Source organism: Bidens hawaiensis, unplaced genomic scaffold (assembly GCF_021521415.1).
Source record: "Bidens hawaiensis isolate Kalapana, Puna unplaced genomic scaffold, B.hawaiensis_p1.1 tig00003182_1, whole genome shotgun sequence".
Classification (NCBI taxonomy): domain Eukaryota; kingdom Viridiplantae; phylum Streptophyta; class Magnoliopsida; order Asterales; family Asteraceae; genus Bidens; species Bidens hawaiensis.
The window spans coordinates 2,199,093-2,215,613 of record NW_027491173.1 but is presented as its reverse complement, the minus strand read 5'-3'; the positions used below and the strand labels follow the sequence as shown (position 1 = coordinate 2,215,613).

The 16,521-nt window shown below is 35.4% G+C and overlaps 1 protein-coding gene across 1 annotated transcript; it reads left to right on the top strand.

Moving 5' to 3' along the window:
• Positions 1–8,902: 8,902 nt before the first annotated feature.
• On the top strand, positions 8,903–15,148 carry LOC143622519 (cyclin-dependent kinase E-1-like). Its single transcript, XM_077093640.1, has 15 exons — positions 8,903–9,127; positions 9,788–9,898; positions 10,011–10,114; positions 10,195–10,237; positions 10,343–10,441; positions 10,515–10,584; positions 10,669–10,763; positions 10,855–10,888; positions 11,022–11,106; positions 11,199–11,276; positions 11,371–11,418; positions 11,501–11,533; positions 11,701–11,809; positions 14,766–14,987; positions 15,086–15,148. Exons 1-15 carry the CDS (start codon positions 8,903–8,905, stop codon positions 15,146–15,148), a joined length of 1,419 nt encoding a protein of 472 aa, XP_076949755.1.
• Positions 15,149–16,521: the final 1,373 nt, after the last annotated feature.

Here is a 16,521-nt window from a genome sequence, read left to right as displayed (position 1 = left end):
AATGAACTTTTCTATGAGAAACCTGGACAATCCGGGTGGACTGTGCGCGTTTCTTCTCAAATCAAACTGAATAAGCGGAAACGGGCCCCATGGCTAATCCGGGACCCCAGTGTGTGATCTTTCTTTATAACTTAATCATTTTATTAACCAATACATTTACCCAAGCTTATTTTCCCATAACTGTTTTCTGAACGCGTAAACGAACAACTTGGCCCAGCTGGGAAAACGGGAATCTGAGCCAAGTTCAGTTTTAAGTATTAGACATTGAACAACATCACAACCTAAGCCTATTGCCACTTTCTGGGCGTTCCAGCTACACCCAGATTAGTTATACAGCCCAGTTTAGTATTGAGATTATAATAATATTAAAATATTAATATTATTATAATATTAATTATAGGAACTACTGATAGCGGACTGAACAAACCACGAGTTGATACAGTACGGAATATCTAGAAAACCGTGAGTTTCATGACCCCACTTTTAAACTGTTTTACGAACTTTTTGGGTGAAAAGCATGTTTGATTACATATACATACCTGAAACATGTACTGATGTGAATTATCTAAGTGCTAACACACGAAAGTCCCCACGATCACAGTGATTAACTTCGAGCCGGTGGCTTGTGAATAGTACTATTGGTTTGACAAACCCAAACGGAATCGGCCTGGTTGCCGTGTCACATAGCGCCGTTTGCACATGACCATATTTATACAAACAGGCTATGTAGTGTTAGACATAGCTACCGGGGCATGTTGTGGGCGGAAAGGGGCCACAGTGGTTGATTGAGCGTGGGAAATGGAGGCACGCAGCACGAACAGTCCAGGCTTCACTGTAGCTTAGCATAATTACATCACATACATCATTTACATACATACATACTTGTTTCATGATTACAAGTGTTAACTTGTGAATACTCATTACTGATTTCTTGAAACTCGTGAAACTCACCAACTCTAGTAGTTGACCCGTTTTAAACTGCTTTTCAGGTGTACCTAAATTGGAATGATTTGGTGACCTGTTACTTGACTGAAGTGTGTGGTTGATACTACGTGAATAGAAGCAAGGGCGATAGTAGTAAGAGCGTTTAGTTAACGAACTAGTTTTGTTTGTATCGCTTAGACTATTAAACAATGATAGAACAAAGAAATGTAATATATTGTAAATTAGTTTGTAATGTTTCTTTATAAACAATGTATTGATATCAGAGGTGTCTGTTACATTCCCGTTTTACGCTTCCGCATTGTGCTAGTCGGGGTGTGACAGTCGTATTCCATGCACTCCAATTCGAACGTGAACATCAAACTAACTTCAAATAACGTCATCTCTCATGGCCAAAAACAAAAAATCCTGAAGCAAGTGGCATCCCCATACTTGTTTAAAACCATAACTCATCAAACATCTCATAAGCAACCCTGGAACAACCTGCAAGTAAGAGAAGAAACACCCGGTAAAGCAAAGAAGTAAAACCAAAATAAAAATTAAATTAAAATGAAAACATAGTACCGGGTTGCCTCTCGTGAAGCACTAAGTTTATAAAAGAGTCTTCAGCCGGACTCGTTCCCAAAACCTCAATCAGGAGGCTTCTCCTTTATCCTCTTCCCATCAGTGCTCTTCAACACTCTCCTTTTACAACTAGTTGGGAAGAAACTAGTTTTCAAATTCATGTGGGCCCAATAATAAGCATTCAACTTGATCCACCAATTATTGAAATTCTGAGGATGTGACAAATTTGGCATACTTTGATTCCTAACTCTTGTCGTCCTCCTGCCAGTTTTACCGCGCACACGCGGATGATGTTTCACAATGAGATGCGGTTCTTTCTTCTCCAACCCTTCGGATATCTCATGCGATTCCTCTTTGACAATTAGCTTCTCAACCGGCTCCCCGAATAACAATACTTCAAGCTCCTTAATATCTCTTTCGGGGTTAAAATCTCTCTCATCAATATCAGCTAAACCCACTAAATCTTCACCAAACTCATCCATAAAATTCCAAAGTGGTGTACTTGGATTAATGTTATGGACGACACGCATGAAATCAATGAATATCTCTTCTGGATGTGGTACGTAATCCATCATTGCACCAGATGAGTCCTTAGAACCAACAACATTCCCCATCCTATCATATATCGGGCAAAGTTTGGGCTCATAGTAGCACTCCATGAAGATCATTGCAAAGATAAACTTAAACGGAAAAGGATCACGGGCACCAGATAATAGTGAAATAAACAATATATTATAGAAAAACCTAATTAATTTAAATCAATTAAACTAAACTATATTAACCTAATAAAATAAAATAAAAACTACTTAGACTCCTACGACTCAAAAACAAAACAAAATACAAATAGCACGTATATAGCAAGTAAGTCTAATCAAAGCTAATAACGCAATTGCCAATAATCCCCAGCAACGGCGCCAAAAACTTGATGTGCTAAAAGTAGTCTTAATATTATTAACTAAAACTACACTAATCTAGACACTAAGTAATAAATTCTAGATTCTTAACTTAACTAAAACTACTAACCGGCAAGTGAACCGGTCGACTCTAGTACCGGTAAGTAAGTCCGGATATCGAACCCACAAGACTCTTTAAATTACGTAACTAGCTAATTAGACTCAACTAATACTGACACGACTATTTGTTTGTTTAAAGTGGGTTTTTATTTAAAATACTAATTGAAGACTAATTAAAGAAAACAAGTAAAATAAACGAAAGCACAAGTTTGAGTAAATCAGATGATAAGAAAACTACTAATGGTTGGGTAAAAGTTAGTTATTATTATATATTAATTAGTTATATTTAGGTTAATAAACGAATGAACATTGGTACTTCAAGCATTGTTTACGTGTTTTCAGGATATTGAAAGCTATGGAACTTAAGGAGGATATTTGCGGGCTTGGAATGAAGATCGAGAAGTGAAAGATTGGAAGTGCACGCATCACGAGGCATTCAAGAAAAGAAAAAATGAAAATTTGATATTTTACATCTTCGCGATACGCGAAGATGCAAAGAAGGGCAACTTCGCGATACGCGAAGTTGCAGGAACTCGGTCGTGACTATTTTGTCCTTCGCGATACGCGAAGAAGCACCCTTTTACATCTTCGCGATACGCGAAGATGCTTAAGTCGGCCAAAAATTTAGGTTTTGCCTTATATAAACCCCTTAACCTCCCCATTCGGCTAATAACGATTTCCAGAGGCAAAGGAGGCTGTGTTAGACGACTTCTCACCATTCCAAGTCTTCCGGTTCATCTCAGGGTTTGCATGTTCATCAAAGATAAGTGTTTTGACATTATGATTATGTTCGGCTAAGTCCTTTGTTCATTCTAGGCTAGGGTTTTGTGTAATTCCTCTTGAGATCAGATTTGCTAGACATAAAGTTATGAACTTGATTTGAGTTATTGCTTTTATCTTGTTTAAATTGATTGCTTGGTTGTTTAAACAATTTATATTTGCGATTATTGATTAGTGCATCACTTGTTTGGTTTTCTTCATCAACACTTAGGGTTAGGCTCTTGTGTCATTGAACTTATAATCATCGGTTCATGCTACTTAATTAGTTGTCATAAAACATAAATTGGTAATTGTGTAGATCGAGTTCAATTGTGTCAACAATTCGGCTAGGGTATCGTTGGTCATCACAATCAAACTACTAGGTCTAGTAATTACTGCGCAATCAAGACAAGTAAATCCGTGATTAAGTTGAATGTCACATTACCCGAACCTAGAATGAATGCTTTTTAATTAATATTGTTTACAAATCTATTTAAGTAATAATTAGTTTTAATTAAATCTTTTTCTAAAAACCGTTTGAAATCGTCTGTCCGCCTTAGTTAATTAATTAATTTAGTCATATTAAATTAGCACTTTCCTTGAGTCCTTGTGGAGACGACCTTACTTATCCGTATTAGTTATAGGTCTTTAAGTCTTTAACTAATTGATTTTGAGTAGACCGCGACAGCCTACGTCAACTACCTAGGATAGAATCCCCTAAATTTTAGTTATAAATTAACCGGGAAAATATTAAGTTATGGACTGGAATCGTAAAACAGACGCTTAAGAGAAAACCCGAACAGGACCATGACCCTTCTCAAGAGACACCTATGAGTTTCTAATAAGTTTTAATGCACACCATTATTAAAAATCAAGTTTCCTTACGGTCACCTAATTATTTATGACTTAGTTCCTTTATACGAAATCCTACCTTACAGTGCGGAAATCAAAGGCAGTTTAATATATTTAATTGATTCAATAGACAATAATTAAATAATCAAACCTAGATGGACTCCTTACGAAGAACTAAATCTATCAAGATCAAATAATAAAGATCTATCAATAACCTAGCACTTTACGGATTTAGGTTAGCAGCACACTTAGGTTTAATTAATTAATTATTATTATTCCTATGATCTTAGTGCATATCAATCTTAAAATAGTCAAAAACACAAAGTAGATGACCTAATAGCAACCAATCATAATGACAGACAATAATCTAGGCCACTATGAAATAATAACAATTAATCAAACAATCCTAAATATCCATATGCATCAATTTAATATGATTAAACCTTTTACTAAATCATAAAAACCATAACGATAAATAAATCCCAAGTCAAAACACAACGTCAAAATAGGTTCATCATAAGCCTAGGCAGTCCATAATGTTTATCGTAACATCATAAATTCAAGCAAAACAATAGTAAAGGAATTCATGGCAAAAATAAATAAGAACGGAAGATTAAAGGCGATAAAACCCGTGGTCTTCGTTCTTGGATGATAAGCACGCCACTGTATGATTCCAAGCCTTCAAAACCTCCAAAAGATCACCTCTTGAGCTCCAAATTTTGTCTATGGCTTTCAGGTTATTCAGGTTATGATTAGGGTTAAGTTTATGGGTGTTTATATAGACTTTCAAGGCCCATAAACTTAAAATTAGTAGAAGATTCTGGAAATCTGAGCCCATAAATTTAATACTTGTAGAAGATTCTAGAAATCTTAGCCTATAGACTTAATATTTGTAGGAGATTCTAGAAAACTGAGCCCAAAGTGCCGCGCAACGGCCTTCTCCCATTTTACCTATTTTCCCCCTCTTTTTGACATGATTGTAACCCGGAACCTAAAATATTCAAATGAATTAGTAATATACAAATTCTAATAAAAACCGAACGAAAACTAATAAAATATTATATTAAATATACAAGGGATTTATATATATTTAGCCTTATATCAACATCCAAGCATGGGTTTAACGCTGATCAAATATTTTTAAACATGTTTTAGGTGACTTGTTGTGAAGAAAACATGAATAGTGTCATTAGGTACCTTAGCTTATGTCACACCCCGACCAAAAGCGGCGGAACATGCTGGGGCACGACATGATTGTTTCAATGCACACAACACTATTAAAGTGACAATATTTAAGCAACTCATTCATTTCATTTAACATTAAATACAACACAACATGTTTATTACAAATAAACAAAGTACAAGAAAATAAATAGTTCATTTTTTAATAACCTAACGGTCCAAAATAAACTAACGTCTTCAAATCTTCAATCAACCAATAATCAAACCTGTAACATTGCATAAATATATTTTGACAACACGAATGTTGGTGAGAAATTCCATGATTTTTGTGTATATATATAATATGAGCCAAAATCTACAACTCTTATGCGAAATTGTAAGTAATAACAACAATTGCGGTATATAAATCATAAATAAATGAGGCTTCTTTCTAATAGGTAAAAATACCAAATTACAAGGAGGAACATATGATCATAGTTATTGAGGATGAGCATGAGGTCAACCAACAAAAGCAATAAACATTTAACATTTAATCATATGAGACATATAACACACAATCGAGCAATTATTCTAAGTAGCACATAAACTAGAGTTCGCGGTTTGAGAATTCGAGTCTTAGAACATTTTTGTTTAAGTAAGTATGCAAGCTACCTCCAATGTATAAAATCGAAAATGGGGATGAAATTACTCACTTGGAAAATAGTGATGTCGATGAAGAAAACTTAGAATAATAATAATAATCTTCAAGAAAGCGAGCCGACAGTTTAATGTGCGCGCCCTAGATTAAAAGACTTGAGTTAATATTGAGTTTTGAAGATGAGATATAAATGGTATAAAAGTTCATAGAAACAAGGCTTGGGTTTTCGGGAGTTTAAGTTATATTTTACAAAACGCGATTAGATAAAGTAAGCATAACGTGAAATAAGTTTTACATGAAACCGGGCCTTTAATGTCTAGTTTTACTCAACCTCTGTTAAGTTTTACATAGGGGAGTTGGTTTAGTGCTAGTGTGCACGATCCCGCTAATGTAAGCATCAAGATCCGACTTTTAAGATTTGTTCAGTTTAGTCGGTTCGGGACTTGATAAAGTAGCAAATCCACATCCAGCTTACCAAACATTTTAAATATATGAATAACTTCAATAAAATCAGTAGCTTAAACAAGTTTGAGGATTTTTATCAATTAAAGTCCCAAACTCGGGTTTAAGCGAGTGTAAGTCGGTCTGATCTCGGTATAAAACCAAGTTTGGTTTTGACACACCATAATCTTATAAATATAAATAATATAAAGTGCACATGAGTTAAAAAGGTTTGGAAAGATTTTTGGTGGTTTGAACGGTGTCTAGCTTGTTAAGACGAGTAGTTTGACTTTTACTCGGTTTTTACCCGAAACTTGGTTTAAGCCAAAATTTGTTCTCATACTTCCAAAATCTTAAGTAACATGAGTAATATAAAATAAAACATAATTAAAAAGATAAGTTGCACTTTTGGTGGTTTGAACATTAACTAACTTAACAAGTTTTCAGTTTTACTCGGTTTTTACCCGAAACTTAGATTTGTTCTACACTTCCATATCAACCATTTAATAACTAAAATATGAAGAAAAACTCATATCTAAAGTGTTTGATGCAACATGGTTGCTTAAAAGTTAATTAAAGTGCTTAAACGAGTGTTATATTTGGTTCGGTCCTTGACTAGGTATGAAACCGAGGATGACTACCACATGTACAACAACACAGAACTAAAATATAAAGGAAACTCAAATCTAGAATGTTTCATGCAGTATGGTTGCTTAAAAGTTAATTGAAGTAAAACGAGTGTTTGGTTTGGTTTGATTCAGTCCTTGACTCGGTATCAGACCGAGAATGGTTACCACATGTCCAAAACCATAGAACTAAAATAATGTAAAATTTCCAGATCTAAACTCAAACAAGAAAGTTAAGCGAGTAAATTCCCAAAAACGACCCAAACGGGCCTAAAATGCATAAATATGTGTTTGAAGGTCCAAAAACCTTAAACAAAGACGAAATAGTTTTCTTAACATAGATTAACTTAGAACAACTGAAAATATCAAAAACATATACCCGAAAAAGATTAAAATGTAAGAATCATTTCTGTTGACTTTTAAAGTCAAACTTAAGCAAAACTAGTTAGAACAACTTGCAAGATCAAAAACTTTGGAGAAGAAGATGAAAATGAGCAAGAGAAAATAGATGAGATAATGTGGTATATACGGGGGAGGATTAGGGTTTGAGGGGTTGGATAAAACCTTTATCCAATTAATTGTCGGTACACTTTGATGCTTTATTTAAAAATGAGTTTTGATTTAAATAAATTATAACTAGAGATAAAAACATGTTTGGAGGGTTCTAGAATAATTATGGGTTGAGTCTTGGTTGGGTTGGATGGTTACAACACGAGTTCATGTCTTAAACGAGCTTAAACAAACCTGAAAAACGCTAAACACTGTTTTTTTTGCTTAAATGAACTGTGGCATGCTACGCAGCAGGCCGAGGCCAGCCCTACGCGTCACGTGATGTGGGGTTCTTGGCCAAACTTTGTTTTTTTTGGAAATTTTAGTCCCTATAGTCCGTTTTAGGTCGTTTTAAACACAAAATAAGCATTTTAAGCACCGTTAAAGACTTTGGAACAAAACGAAAAGTATGAAACATGATTATAAGACAAAATTCTTTGTTTTCTTAATATCCAATGACCTGAAAGCTAAAATGGGTTGGGTTTATAATACAAAAGGAGTGCAAATGTGAACCGAGAACGACGAATGTCACAACTTAAATAAGTGATTTGCCACTATAATAAATAAATATTTTCTTTTTATAAATTAGGGTTTATCGCTATAAAAGGTTTCATTGTATAAACGTGGGTTTTATCCCCAGTTATAAAATAAAAATCACGGTGTTTTAAACTCTGATGATATTTCCTAACTACGGTTTTGATGAATTTTTCCGTTGCCAAATATTTTAATAAGCACTGATACCACCGCTCGTATTGGCCCCTGCCTAGAGTATAGGGACAAGGGTAGTGACACCTGGGTTTCTATCCCAATCTGAGAGCGTTCCCAACCCTATATTCATATATATCATATAATTACACTAAAAATCACTGTTTTTTTCTCTTCTATTTAATTAAATAATACTTTTTATATCTTTATCATTATTTTTTCTCTTTCCTTCACTCACAACCACTTTTAGAAAATATTAAAAAATTATACGGTATGTACAGTAAATCCCCAAATTTAACTTTTCTCTATAACATTTTCCCTCTCCTCTACTCACAACCGCTTATAACCATACCATATAATTTACAAATCCTCTCATAAAAATATAAGGAATGGGTTGAGAAAGCTCGGATTGTTAACTTTTATTCACCGTACCCATAAACATCGGTTCTTAAAAATACCCCACTTACACACGTCTACCCAAAAGCACAAAACATTTAAAATCTAAACCAAGACAACATATTTGGTCCCAAACTAAACAAATTTCTCCTAACCGAAACTTACCAACAATGACAACCACCAACATCTACTGCCCTAAACCACTTTACTAGACTCTGAGACAACAAACATACAACATGAGTAACAGAGGAGGAGGAGGAGGAGGAGGCAACAACAGCAGCAGCAATCGGCCTGACTGGTTGCAACAGTACGATTTGATCGGCAAAATTGGTGAGGGGACTTACGGTCTTGTGTTCTTAGCCAAGATCAAATCCAACCGGAGCAAGTCTATTGCCATCAAGAAATTCAAGCAATCCAAAGATGGAGATGGCGTATCCCCGACCGCCATTCGCGAAATCATGGTTTTTCTATAATATAATTCGAGCTCAATTTAGGGTTAACATTATTGTTTGATTAGACTAGTTATATAATTATCATATCTTGAAGGTGTTCTGGTGTAACATTTATACATACACACAATTAGGGGTGGGCATGGGTCCGTTAAAACTGAACCAAAAACCAAAAGCTTTTTTAGTTTGGCTGGGTTCGGTTCTGCCATTTGGGACTCGAAAATATTATTATTAGACTAGTTATAATGATAATGATATCTGGAAGTGTAACATTATTTTCTGAGTCTATTTTATCATACACAAAAATTTAGGGGTGTGCATGGGTTGGTTCGGTTTTGGGCTAGAACTGAATCAAAAACTGAAATTTTGGTTTTTGAGTTTTTAAAAACCGTTAGGTTTCGGTTTGGTTATATCAGTTTGGTTTTTCGGTTTCGGATTAGTTTTTTTTGGTTTTGGATCTATTTTTCCGGTTTGTTGCACACCCCTACACAATCAACATACAATACCTGGTTATTACTTCTGAAGGACATATTTTACTTTCTTTTATCTTCATTTTCTGCTTTTTAGCTAGCTGATAGATTAATTTACCAACCCTTTGATGCTAGATTTATATATATATATGCATTGTATATGCTTTCATGTTTTACTGAACACATTACAATATGGGCGCAGTTGCTTAGGGAAATATCCCACGAGAACGTGGTAAAGCTGGTGAACGTGCACATCAATCATATAGACATGTCACTCTATCTGGCTTTTGATTATGCTGAACACGACCTCTATGTGAGCGTACCTGATTATTTTGCCAACGTTTATGTTAAACTATTGAAAATTTGATATGAACATATTAACCTATGCTAGGTTACCACCTTGTTTACTTTTTTGTGTGCTCCAGGAAATTATTAGACATCATAGAGACAAGGTTAACCAAGCTATCAACCCATACACCGTCAAGTCAATATTATGGCAGTTGCTTAATGGGTTAAATTATCTTCACAGGTAATAATCATCGTCCGTACATTTTGATTACGTAATCATCGTCTGTAAAACACTTATGTTTAAATAATAAACCGATGCAGCAACTGGATTATGCATCGAGATTTGAAACCCTCCAATATTCTGGTAAGATAATCATCATAGATGTCTCAGTATTAGTTGGTTAATAATATAATGCGTAGTTGTTAACCTTTTTTTTTGTTTTTCAAATTTGTGTACTTTACATCACAGGTGATGGGCGACGGAGAAGAACAAGGAGTTGTTAAGATTGCTGATTTTGGACTTGCTAGAATATATCAAGCGCCACTGAAGCCATTGTCCGATAACGGGGTAATGTTTTTTTATTTTACTTTATGATATTTATAATATCTAGTTCTGATATGGTGTGAATAATTATTGGCAGGTTGTTGTAACCATTTGGTATCGCGCACCAGAGTTGCTTCTTGGGTCAAAGCACTATACTAGTGCTGTTGGTACAAAATATTGCTACAATTTCTGCCTTACTAGAATTATTATTTTTGTTATAATAATTTTGAAGCACGCTTGATTATTATTAGATATGTGGGCTGTTGGGTGTATATTCGCGGAGCTTTTGACGTTAAAGCCATTATTTCAAGGACAAGAAGTAAAGGCCACACCAAACCCATTTCAGGTGACAATCATACCTGTATTATATATTATTAAATTCACTAATATTTCTTCATAATAGTATTATGTCATAATATTGGTTGTTATCTGTTCAGCTTGATCAGCTAGATAAAATTTTCAAGGTTTTAGGTAAGAAAAAAGATGGATTTTAATTCAATAGTTTCTTTTTTGTATGCTTTTTTATTTATTTATTTATTATTATTATTATTATTATTATTATTATTAATGTATACTGATATAGTTACTGCAATCACAATTTTAGGTCATCCAACTGTGGACAAGTGGCCGACACTCGCTCATCTACCACATTGGCAATCGGATCAGCAGCACATTCAAGGGCACAAATAGTAGGTTTCGTTCCTATATTCTGTTTTCTCTCTTTTAATTTTCTTTTTGTGGTCAGCATCTAACACGTGTCAGCTGTGCATGCTCATTACAGCGATAGTCCCGGTCTTTACAGTGTTGTTCATCTTCCTTTGAAACATCCTGCATATGATCTTCTTTCTAAAATGTTGGAGTATGTATTGCCTCTCAAGTTGAAGCTTTTTGATTCAGATAACAAATCTTTTGAAATATGTTTTATTATTTTCTTCGTCCATTTTTTATTGCAGATATGATCCTCGAAAACGTATAACAGCAGAACAAGCTCTTGATCATGAGTGAGTTCTCTCTTTCTCTCATATAAGAGCAGCACAAAACATATCTTGTACATTTTCTTATCATAATGAGTTTTATATGCAGGTATTTTCGGATAGAGCCTTTACCGGGACGCAAGTAAACTTTCTTTCTTTAAAGGATTTTGTTTTTATATCATGCTATACATTTATAATGCTACATTGCTACATACTTCTGGTATGAACTGATGTTAATGTTTATATCCTTGAACTTGAATTGAGGTTAACCGTCATATTTGATGGGTGATTTTGAACTTGAATGGGCAGTGCACTGGTACCGCCTCAACCTGGGGAGAAAATAGTGAATTACCCAACGCGTCCGGTGGACACAAACACAGATTTTGAAGGCACAGCAAGTCTTCAGCCTGTTCAACAGGTATGATTGTACACTTCTTTTTATTGTTCTTGCACATTTGCCCTCTCAAATGCTAATATGGCTGTATTTCTTACTAGTGATATATACATACGTACGCGCGTGAGCACACACATACATATATATTAAAGTGTATAAATATATAATTATATACGATATATGCATATATATATATAGAGGGAGAGAGTAGAGACTAATACAATGCATTAGCACACCTTTAACAATCGACTTTGAATTTCAAAGGACATTTTTATGTAGAAATAGAACACATGAGTTTGTGTCCAACTCCTTCTACCTATGACGGCAATATTAAGACACTTCAAAGCAAACATTACAGAGATAGTTGGTTATAATGGAGCATGAATGCTAAATAAATACATAATAAATTGATAAAATAGTAATGACTAATAATAGCTTTAATAAAGTGGTTGGCCAGTGGGTATGAGTTGCTACTCGTTGAGCTATAGTTGTCAACGTCGGTGCTTGTTTGTATCTTTCAGTAGAGATGGTTGGATCGTGGGTTTGAGTTGCTTTCTGTGGAGATATAGCCGTTAACTTTGCCTGACTATATCTTTTGGTATAGGATCTTTCAGTAGAGGTGGTTGGACAGTGGGTTTGAGTTGCTTCTTGTGGAGATATAGTCGTTAACTTTCGTGCTTTGCTATATCTTTTAGTAGAGGATCTTTCACTAGATGCAGTTGGATAATGGGTTTGAGCTGCTTCTTGTGGAGCTACAACAGTTGGCATCGATGCTTGACTATATGTTCCGGTGAAGGTGGTTGCCCAGTGGGTTTGAGTTGCTTCTTGGGGAGCTACAACAGTTGGCCTCGATGCTTGACTTCTTCCGGTGAAGGTGGGTGGCCAGTGGATTTGAGTTGCATTTTGTGGAGCTACAACATTTGACATCGGTGCTTGACTGCTCCCGGTGAAGGTGGGCGGCCAGTGGATTTGAGTTGCATTTTGTGGAGCTACAACATTTAACATGGGTGCTTGACTGCTCCCGGTGAAGGTGGGCGGCCAGTGGGTTTGAGATGCTATTTGTGAAGCTACAACAGTTAACATAGGTGCCTGACTGCTTCCGGTGAAGATGGGTGGCCAGTGGGTTTGAGTTGCTTCTGGTGGAATTATAGAGGCCAACATCGGTGCTTGACTATATTCTTCATTGAAGGTCAGTGGCTGGCGAGATAGATTTGCTTCTGGTCGAGCTGTAGCGGTTAGCACTGGTGCTTGACTATATCTTCCCATGAAGGTGATTGGCTTGTGAGATAGATTTGCTTTAGGTCGAGCTAAAGCGGTTAGCGTCGGTGGTTGACTATATCTTCCATCGAAGGTACTTGGATGTTGGGATAGAGTTGCTCCTGGTCGAGCTATAGCGGTTCGCGACGGTGCATGACTATATCTTCCATTAAATGTACTTGGATGTTGGGATATAGTTGCTCCTGGTCGACCTATAGCAGTTCGTGACGGTGCTTGACTATATGTTTCAGTGACGATGGTCGATTGGTGGGAAAGAGTTTCATCTCGTCGAGCTATAGAGGTCAACGTTGGCGCTTGACTATATCTTTGAGTGGAGGTGGTTGACCCTTGGGATAGAGTTGCTAACTGTCGAGCTACAGAGGTTAGCGCCGGTGCTTGACTATATCCTTTAGTTTGAGATGACGAAGAATGACTTGATTTTGTAATCCTCGTCAATGCTGAAGAACGGCTTGATATGGTCGTCCTCGCTAATGACGAAGAACGACTTGGTACAGCAGTCCTTGTCAATGACGAGACGCGACTTGATACAGTATTCCTCGACAATAACGATGCACGACTAGATGCAATAGTCCTCGACGCACGACTTGATACGGTTGTCCCCTCCGATGAAGAAGAAGAGGTTGATTGATCGGAATACATTTTGCAAATGAATGTTGAATATAACAAAGGAATAAATATGGCCTTGGCAAAGAACGTACAGAGTGATTTTATTCTTCTAAGAGAAATAAATAGTTTAAAATAATATTAAGAATTACATGTTGGCTTCGTAGCACGTATTACCTGGTCAGAGTCAACCTAAAGAGTTCAATTAATAATTACATGTTGGCTATGTAACACGTTTTCTGTAGTCAAAACCAACCTAACGAGTTCACTGATTAATCCATCGGCATTCCTCTTTTTATTACTTATTATCCTAATATATATATATATAGTTTTCTCTTGATCCTCTCCCTATATCACACACGTATATATATGTGTGTGTGTCGTAGTTTTCTTTGATTTTGTAATGGCCGGATAGTCTTCTGAGTCGTGCAACCACTTATTAAAATATTTTGCTTGTAGAATAAAAATAAACTGAATATCGTACCGAACATGGCGGTACAACACCGGTTCAGTACTAAAAAAAAATACCAAAACCAAAAAAACATGTAAGTGAATACCGGTACCAGAATGTTGTTTGGCCGGTATCAATACGGTACCGGTACTCGATAGAAAATGCTAAGGTCTAGGTGGTGGGCTGGTGGCGGGTGCGTGTTGCGGCGGTAAAATTGACGTCGGCCCAGTTCATCATTGTACTGATACCGTGATATGATACCGCACTCGTATAACGTACTATACAAAAAAAAAAGAAAGAAAGAAAAAAACTCTATTTTGAGCCCAACTTCGTTTTTGAACAAAATTTCTGCTGGAACGTTGAGAAAAAAGAATAATCACAACTGCAAAAACCATAAAAATGAATACTTGTACATATTCGGATAATATCGATAACAAAATACCGTATGCCATAATAGCAGATGCTCTGTTTTACCGCCATGTAATTTTTGAGGCGACAAGGCCCCATAACAAATAAAGATAATAAACCTAATTATAATGTGCTAGAAAGTTAGATCATATGCATCTATGGTATTCTAATCGCTAATTGTCTGCCTAAAAGTTTCATAGTTGGACTAATAATCAAGTTTTTTAAATATTACTTGATTAGGCATCAGGAAACCAAATGTCGGGGGGTATGGGAGGCACGCATTTAATGGGAAACAGAAACGTTCCACGACCAGTTCATATGGTTGGGGGCATGCAAAGGATGCAACAGCAGCAGCAGCAGAATAATCTGGCTGCTTATAATATCGCCTCGCAGGCTGCTGCAATGAATCCTGGAAATATTCCAATGCAGCGCGGTGTTGCACAGCAACAACAGCAGAACCAGGTTTACTTCAAATGAATATTTTATTATATTTATTATTTCCCTCACTTTCCTACAACTTTTTATGTATTTTTTTCTTTTTTTTTTATTTGTAAAACCAGTTAAGAAGGAAGGACGGAATGGGGATGCCCGGATACCCACAACAGAAATCAAGGCGGTTTTGAGGTAATTCACACATAATTATTAATGTATTAAATCATTTTTACCCGCTGAATTAGCTCATATTAAAAATTGAATTTGGTGTTGTTTATGCAGAGAACAAGGCGATATTCACATTAGCTCAGAACACGCAAACCAGATGCATTCTCTTGAGAATGCTGTTGCTGTTACAGAAATTGTAACTTGTATATTGTAAGATTTCATAAATTACTAGTAAAGATGCCATTGTAATACCCTCATGGATTTTAAGGTTCATAATTTAGTATATCTTATTTTCCTCAGCATTTTAGGTAGGTCTACACTTTCACCTTTTAGGCTCAATTCTTTCATTTGGATTCATTTATTTACTCTTACCATATGAGTTTAATGAGATTTATTATCTACACTTCAATTGTTTATTTTTCTTCAAGATGTTCAAGTTCATCTCAAAATTTGTTCTTAAATATTTTTTTTCCCTAAAATTACTCTTCCAAATTTTTTTGTTGATTTTATCAATGATATAACCAAAAATGAAAAGTTTTAATCTATAGATAGATATATACATTTGCACCTAGACGAAGACACATGATCAGGGATATAAGAGGTAAGGTTATGAACTTCTAGGGAGTGTATAGATTATGTTTAGCTTTGACTCTGGCCTTGGCTATACTTTTAATTGTTTATTTGATTTAGTAATTAATTGTAAAAATTGTTACTAAGTCACGATTATTACTCATAATCACAAATATACATAATATGGGTCACTTTCAACACAACACGATTTTAAGTGGATCTGACACACAGTATATAAGCCGGGTTGGGGTTGAAGACTTCCACTCGTCAACCTGAAACCTATTACCTGCCAACTAGATATGGTTGACACCTATAATGATATGTTCTTGATTTGGCCATACGAAAGTGGGGAAGATGTTATAATGAGTAATATGGTTTAACATGATTATAGTTTCTGATGAACTTATTTTGAAATTTTAATAGATATTTTATTTGAAGAAAAATCAAATGGTGGATTAATGCCTCTACATTTTAAGTTACAAGCTTAAATTATATTTTTCTTCACACTAATCACTTTGTACACTTCGGTAACCATACATGAATGGGAAATTGTGTAGATTTAGCAATTGCATCGGCAAATAATAAAAAAGCACACAATAACAAATACAAAACTGACTTTATTATTATTATTATTATTATTATAAATCAAGTTATTGAATATTTGAAATAAATCACGAAATTTGAAACTCAACGTTATCCAATAAAACCCCAAAATGCCTAATAATAAACCAAAACCATCGTACAAGAGCCAGCAAAGCCACTCATGCACCTGGAGCGAGCCACCTGGCGATTTCACTTAGTCGATGCCAACCTCTTTTGCTGATGC

Coding starts and splice junctions, on each gene's coding strand:
- LOC143622519 (XM_077093640.1), top strand. CDS start 8,903: ATGAGTAACAGAGGAGGAGGAGGAGGAGGAGGCAACAACAGCAGCAGC. Junction 11,810..14,765: donor GTCTTCAGCCTGTTCAACAG/GTATGATTGTAC, acceptor TTACTTGATTAG/GCATCAGGAAACCAAATGTC. Junction 14,988..15,085: donor AGCAACAACAGCAGAACCAG/GTTTACTTCAAA, acceptor TTGTAAAACCAG/TTAAGAAGGAAGGACGGAAT.